General features: G+C 35.3%; 1 protein-coding gene across 2 annotated transcripts; it reads right to left on the reverse strand.

The window, feature by feature from the left end:
- Nucleotides 1-398: 398 nt before the first annotated feature.
- LOC124386304 lies at nt 399-6,986 on the reverse strand. 2 transcript variants are annotated; one of them, XR_006925897.1, is made up of 6 exons: nt 6,743-6,986; nt 5,033-5,107; nt 3,178-3,390; nt 1,970-3,046; nt 1,701-1,869; nt 399-1,165 (listed from the first exon to the last, which is right to left on the reverse strand). XR_006925897.1 is itself a non-coding variant. In XM_046850054.1 (4 exons), exons 3-4 carry the CDS (start codon nt 3,386-3,388, stop codon nt 2,322-2,324), a joined length of 936 nt encoding a protein of 311 aa, XP_046706010.1. In that variant the 5' UTR covers nt 3,389-3,390; nt 5,033-5,107; nt 6,743-6,986; the 3' UTR covers nt 1,945-2,321. The 2 variants fall into 2 exon arrangements, 1 of the variants encoding a protein (XP_046706010.1); XM_046850054.1 differs by lacking the exons at nt 399-1,165; nt 1,701-1,869 and having other exon boundaries at nt 1,945-3,046.
- Nucleotides 6,987-7,217: the final 231 nt, after the last annotated feature.

Consider the following 7,217-nt stretch of genomic DNA (forward strand, 5'->3'; position numbering starts at 1 on the left):
CATTTAAGAGGAAAATGTAAATGTGAGAGTAAAATATTATAAATAATGGTTTAAAAAGTAATTTCATTATGCAAGTATTACAGTTACATAGAAAAAACTGCCTCATCCACTAATGTTTTATTTTTAATTTCTTTCATTCAAATTAAAGAGTTTAACTCAACATTTGCAAAATAAAAGTAATTTTACTACAATAGACATTATTTTTTATCTGAGGATAAGAGTATAATATTGATACTAACTTTGTTTTCTTTTTAGATGATGTTAAGACAAATCATTTGGAACATCTAAGACATTAATTTCAGATAGCTGTGTAATCAGCACAATTTTTAGTTGAAGCTTTGGTTACTGTATCTAATGTTTTAGAGGAGAGAACCACTTTAGGCATTTAGAGAGCCAGAGCTAAAGAAAAACATATGGGAAATTATTGAAAACACTCACACAAAAAAATACATTCTATCATTAAAACATAGAAATTATATGGATTTCTAACTTAGTTTCTTACCTATAGACTAGAGTATAATTTCAAGATCATCAGTCATTCACTGTTTTTCTTGTGCGATTACTTAAATACTTGCATTTTGCTAAAATACATTATACTTAATGCATACAATCTCTTTATTTAAAATAAATGATCACTCTTTCTTGTATTGTTTCATATTCTGAAAATATGTAATGAAAAAAGTAAACATATTTTTTAAAGATAAATTAGTGTTCACTTGACACTAGAATTATTGCAACATTTAAATGCCTATACACAATACAATCAAGAGAATGCGACATATTAATGATTCTCTCATTGGAGCTGGAACAGGGTATGCAAACAAGTGGGTAAAATTTAGATACAGGAATGCTACTCAAAAATCACAAAAGCAATAATGTTCTGTAGCAGCTGTATACAAACTGAATGCATCTTTAACAATATTATTTGAAACATTTACTTGCCTCTTAATCTGAAATAACTGGGCATAAAAGGTGAAACTGTCCTTCAAGTTGAGTGTGTCTCAAGTCAGAAAACTGACTGACATTAGTCCATATTCAGACATCACGCCACTCATGATCTGAAAGTTCCTGAATCAATGTAAGAACTCTTGGGTTGACGGGAAGACGGGCGGTGTTTGTCTTCTCGACTTTGGTGCCCTTCTCCGGGTTAATGGAGAAAAAACACCTTGGTAAAGCAGAAAAAAGGTGATCAAAAACAACTTCACAATCTTTAATTTATTTGATGATTAATCTTTTAACAAAGGTCAATAAATTATGTAAAATGTACTACTCAGTTTGTTTACATTAATGAATTATCATTAACTAATGACACATTAGTTGTTAATGCATTAACCTAAACAAATTATGAATATTAATTCTATTACAATTGACTTAGAAATGCAATTGTTCATTGTTCAATTTAGTTCACAGTGCATTAACTAATGTTAACAGATACAACATTATGAAACATAAGTACATTTAGAAATGAATATTAAGATTTATAAATGTTATAAAAGTATTATTGATTGTTAGTTCATGCTAACATAGTTAACTAATGTTACCAACGAAATTGTATTGTAAAGTGAAATTAGTGAAAAATAGTAAAGTTTTATATTGGTAAACAGTCAAAGTGACAAGGGCCCTAGCCCCCAAGCCACTGCAGGAGCTACCTTAGATTTGTTTCAAATCAATAAAGTGAAAGTTTATCCAAAAAGACCTACTTCTGCAAAAACTCCAGAGTTGATGCCAGTTCTGATGGGTAATGAATATTAAAGCAATAATAGCTCCCAAACATCAAGCAGAAGGCAGTGATGAAAGAGGTGATGTTTTCAAGTACAATGTTCCGATCCGCACACAACATAAACCTCTTCGAAGAAAAGCAGGACTGACCTAAGAAAAACATTTTTTTTAATTACCTTATAAAAAGAAATAACAGATAAAAAGAAATACCAGATAAACTGAAAGAAATGGGCAAAAAATATTAACTTACCACACACAACAATGGTGGGAGTCAAATAAACGTGGTTCATCTCTACTTCCTTTGCCAGGCATGTGTCCTCCACGTAGCAGAACACTGCATCTTCTTTCTCGTTAAAGTAAGACAGCAAAAGCAGCAACATTTGTTTTACATCTTCAGAGCAACCAATTAGCTCTCCCCTCATCACTTCAAACTTTGTCACTGCCTGTAAGAACTTTTTGTTTTTCTTCACACCAACAGTATTTAAGTAGTTTAAGAGTCGTTTGCCCTTCAAATCCAGATTTCGTGTGAACGTTTCTTGAAGACAAATTCCAGTAAGTTCCTTGAAGTGAACTGCCATGCCAAGTTCATTGAACCAAGACGGTCACTCTTCCAAAAGGCTTTTTATATTTTGCCCCTGGTTGACTTGTTTATGCTGTGTGTAGAAAGTCAATTTCATTAGATGTTTGACTTCTTGTAGATTTACAGTAGGATGCTGAGACATCATCTTCAGGTTTTCTTTCTTTTCCTGCTGGCTCTCAGGGGTCTCTCCAAGGGGCATGAATTTTACATCCCAGTTAATGCACCCGTAAGTATCCTGGATTGTTGCTCTCTGCTCTGGAGGTATTTCGTCTGTGTCAGGCTCATCAACACGATGCTTTCGTTTTCTTATTTTAGGGGTTGTAGATCGCTTCACATTTTCAATCCTATATTGCAACTGCTTAACTAAAGAATGGTATCCTGGCCCAACCACATCTCCCTCTATTACATCTTGCAGAGATTTAGGATATTTTGACACCATCTTTTTGGCAACTTCAGTAGAATGCCTTCTACTTTCGGCAGAACCTTTTCGCATCATCTCAGTCACCACAATCCGGACCATTTCTCTTTGCATTCTTGGACTTGGTCGTTTTTCTCTCTCCAATACCTGCATCAGTTCCTCTGGGAACTTCTCCCATTGTATCAGAAAGGTATCCACCCAGTCAATATCAAGGCTATGGGAGCTGCTGGAAGAGAATGATTGTGAACTACTGGGTGAAAAAGACTGCATGGGTGTGGGATGTCCTGATGATGAACCAACAGATGAGCTGCTAGTTTCAAGAGTCTGGCCTGCAAAACAACACACAAAAAGGAATCATCAATAACAAAATGTAAATGTTTTTATATTGATTACCTTTTAAATGTTTTAGGCAAGCAAGTTTGGGCACTAGTACTATTCTGTTCTGCAAAACATGACTTACATCTCAGTTTCCAAGCAGCAATGACTTTTCGGGCTTGAACTGGCCTCAACGCTGATAGCAAATCATCTTCCTCTATAAACCTGAAATCCTCATAAGTCTCCACGCCTAGAGAATGCAAAGTCTCTTCTAAAATATCTTTAGTCACCTCTGGAAGGTCAGGCAAGACCTCATTGATGGCAGAGCATAGAAATGTTCTCTCCAAGTCAGTCATTTCTGGAATCAAGTTAGAAGTGAATATAAGAGAGACTTCAATTTTGAGAATAGAATATGTTTGCGGATTTAATTGCCTGCAATAGTGCAAAAGTTTAAGGCACCTTAGTTTTTTACCCCAAAAAATGTTTTTAAGCCAGTTATTTATATATTTTGCTGTAGTGTCAGTAGGAAATCAGTTTAAAGTTCCAAACATTTCTTCTGACATTAATAATCCAGTAAGATTTTTGTATGCACAAAAAGTTACAGAATCTTATGCTCTACAAAGTGATCTGATCGTACATAATTGAGTCCATCTGCAATTGCACAAAGTAACAGAAACACACTAAATACGGAAGAAATGTGGCAAAAAACGGGAAGATGCTTGAAGAAATGCACCTGCAAAGCTACAGTACTGTGAAGACTGTGTTTTTGTACAGCAACTGATGCCAGACTCTTTGTTTATACAAAAGTTTCACTGGATTATTAAAATTTGTTCAAAGAAATGTTTCGAAATGCATATGGTCACATTTTATTCGCTATATTTATATAGCATTTTAGTATTGTTTTTTCACCACTGTGCCTAAAACATTTTTTATATCGACAGCACACTGTGTTTTAGTGGAATGACTTGGTGCCCATTAACAATGTATGATGACAATGGATAAAAATCCACCAAGTCATTACTGCTAAGACATTGCACCCTGGTACTTTGTTTTGTGACAGAGTACAGGTGGTATTCAGAATGATAGTCAGCTTTGTACATTTCCATCACAAAATACACAGCTGCATCATTTTGAATTAAAACAATAAGTAGTTCTCCAAACTCAGTGGACTCACCAAGGAAAAGAACCTTTTTATATGACGTACCTCTGTACATTATATCTGTGGATTCACAAGTATTACCTTCTGAAAAGCTAAACTCTCACACTGCATGTTTAATTGATTCAATGTAAAGGTTGGGGTAAAAAGTGCAACCGTCTTTGACATGCAGAAGCTGACTGCATCCTGGTCCAGCTGAAAGATATGCTTGAAACATCTGATGTCTTTCAGATAATGTTTGGCAGATGTTTTTGAAGTTTTTCAAATGTCTGGCACATCTCTTGAAGTAGCTGTGTTTGCTTTCGAATCGCATTGTCCACAATCTAATCAAAAATTTGTGCTGGGTAGTGCCTCAAAAAGTGATGTTTTGGTTTTAGTGGACACTCCGGAAATAAAGACTTTCTTGATTCCAAGTATTCTTGGACTAGAATGTCAAGATAAGCTACCTGAGCTGATGAAATCTTTTGTGCACAAATCAAATCAACAATATCTTCAAGCTGGAGCGTTAGCTGCCACACATCATCATCTGGATTTTGCACTTTGTCACCAATAAAAACAGGAACCTTAAGAAATTCCAATTCTGAACAGCTTGTCCAGAAAGCTTGGGCACCTCTGAGTTGACAGCACATGGCTTTGTGAGAGCATCAGTTCCTTTGTATTTGAACTGCTTGATGCGTCTGTTCAAAATTGAATATGTAAGCCATTGCCTATTTTTAATGAAATACTTCAAGTACAATGCAATATCATAGGCTAAGACACCCTCAAAAATGTCATGGCCTAAACAAGGTGGGAGACCAGGCTGGCAAACATGAAAAGATTTCAGAGTATTAAAAACAGAGTTTACCTTTATTCCTTTGCTGCCTTGACTGTTTTTAGTATGTTGATCACAAACAGCAGAATCGTAACTTTCAGGGGTGCGCTGTGGACCACAAACACTTGGGTCATCACTTTGAAATTCACTTCGTGTGATTTCACAGTATCGGCAAAAGTATTGAGAATGACTGAAATTTTCAGTGAATCCACCAATGCTGTGTGAACCCAAATTATCACCCGCGATACAATATAGAGCACCTTTGACTGTTTCACTACCTACAGTTTTTCAGTTTTCCTCCAAATCTTTTAAATCCACTAATAGCTCTAAGAAAACCTTCGCACTTCCAAACTGTTTAAGATCTTTCTCTGCACATAACAAGACAAGTGACATGTGATCAGTATTGGACCGTACATGCGGAGGTAAATTTACTACTGAAAGATACACTGCAACTACTTTGTGCTTTTTCTTAGCAGAACCAAGTGGATTGACAATTTCAAAAGGCATTTTGGATTTTCAAGGAAGAAATGGTTGCACTTAAAGTTTTTGCCATCACTTATGTCACCAAAATCATCTGAGTCTGTTTTACAAGATGTTTCTGACACTAAATACTTCCATAATTCTGATTTCAATAGATTGCTTAAAGTTTGTATTACAGGTATGTAGTATGCAAACCTTTGTGTCATATTTTCATCATTGCCTAATTACACTTTCTTAGGCTCTATGTATTGGAATATTTTCTTAAATGTTTGAGCCCTTGAATATGTTGTTGTCAGTGGTTCCTGATGACAAAGAGAACAGATCTGAATTTTTTACACATTTACAGACTTTCCTAACAATATCATCTGTTAGACAAATTTCATCATTCAAAAGTGAATGTAGTTTGCCTAAAGTGTAATCCTGTCCCAACTCGTGTACATTCTGCATCTCTTCAACAATTGTCTGTATTGTTGAAGCTGGAAGCAGGAGCTGCCCTTGCAATTTTAGGTAGAATAAACACACAGTCCTAAGAAATGATTCACTGAAATTCTGTGGTAATTCACTGGCTTCAGGTGTTGCATCATTCGTGCTTTGGGAAGCATCTTCACGTGCAGTGGCGGAGGAAGACTGAAAAATAGCTTCCCTGTAAATGTCACTTATGCTATCAATCAAACATGCTCTATGTTTCCTGGACATATGAGCAGTAAATGATGATTAAACAGTGAACAACAACCTGTTACAGGACACACCACAGGTCGCCCCTCCACTATATGCTCTTTTAAGTGGTGTATAAGTTCTTTAATGGTGTAAAACTGGCGGTCACACAGCGACATGGTGCATTTCAATTCTGAAACAAAGGTTCTAGGAGTAACAGAGGGTTCAGACTCATTGTGATGGCGATAAAAATTAGCCGCGTAAGTGCAAAATGTCCGCTTACAGTAATCACTAACACACTTAAAAAAACAATGGGGTTCATTCCTATGAACTCTACAATGCAGCACATAACCCCTCAATGTGTCTTGCTGCAAAATCGACAGGTAATCATTTTTTAATCGTACAAAAAATAAAGTTGTTTCCACACTCTTTAGGGGGACACCACTATACAGCATTAAAGAAAAAAAAGGGAACGATTTAATCGTTACATATAAAACCCACAATCTAAGTCGACATATTTATTATGACGACAAAATATGCCCTCTGTCACAAACAGGTGTCTGTATGGTGAAGTCTTTCAAGGTCTAAAAAAAATCACTTTTCTCTTACCAGTGCAGAACTCCATGTGCTGGCTGATTAGCGTGCTCTCAATAACGGCTTGTTAACTTCTTTAAGATGGCTGCTTCGCGACAATCAGGAATCAGGTCTAATGCTGATTGGATGAGGCAGAGTTCATCATTTTAAATTCCTACACAAGACGTGAATTTACGCGGGAATATAAATTTCTATATGAGAAATCATTACATATAAAATTGCCTTAAGACATTATGAATATTACTAAATGGAAAACTTTTTTTTTAATTTGCAATTTAATATAAAAAATGGCAGACTGATGAACACCTAGGCTATGAAACAAATGACATAACTATTTGGAAGACAAATATAAAATGTATGCAATACACCATTACTTCATATTTAATTTTTACACTTAAAAACAAACATTTATATTATTAGAATTTTGTTGTACTTGTTTTATCTGTAAATATTACATGCATTTGTAAAATGTGCAAACTCGATTCCAAAA

This window comes from Silurus meridionalis, chromosome 5 (assembly GCF_014805685.1).
Source record: "Silurus meridionalis isolate SWU-2019-XX chromosome 5, ASM1480568v1, whole genome shotgun sequence".
In the NCBI taxonomy this organism is placed as follows: domain Eukaryota; kingdom Metazoa; phylum Chordata; class Actinopteri; order Siluriformes; family Siluridae; genus Silurus; species Silurus meridionalis.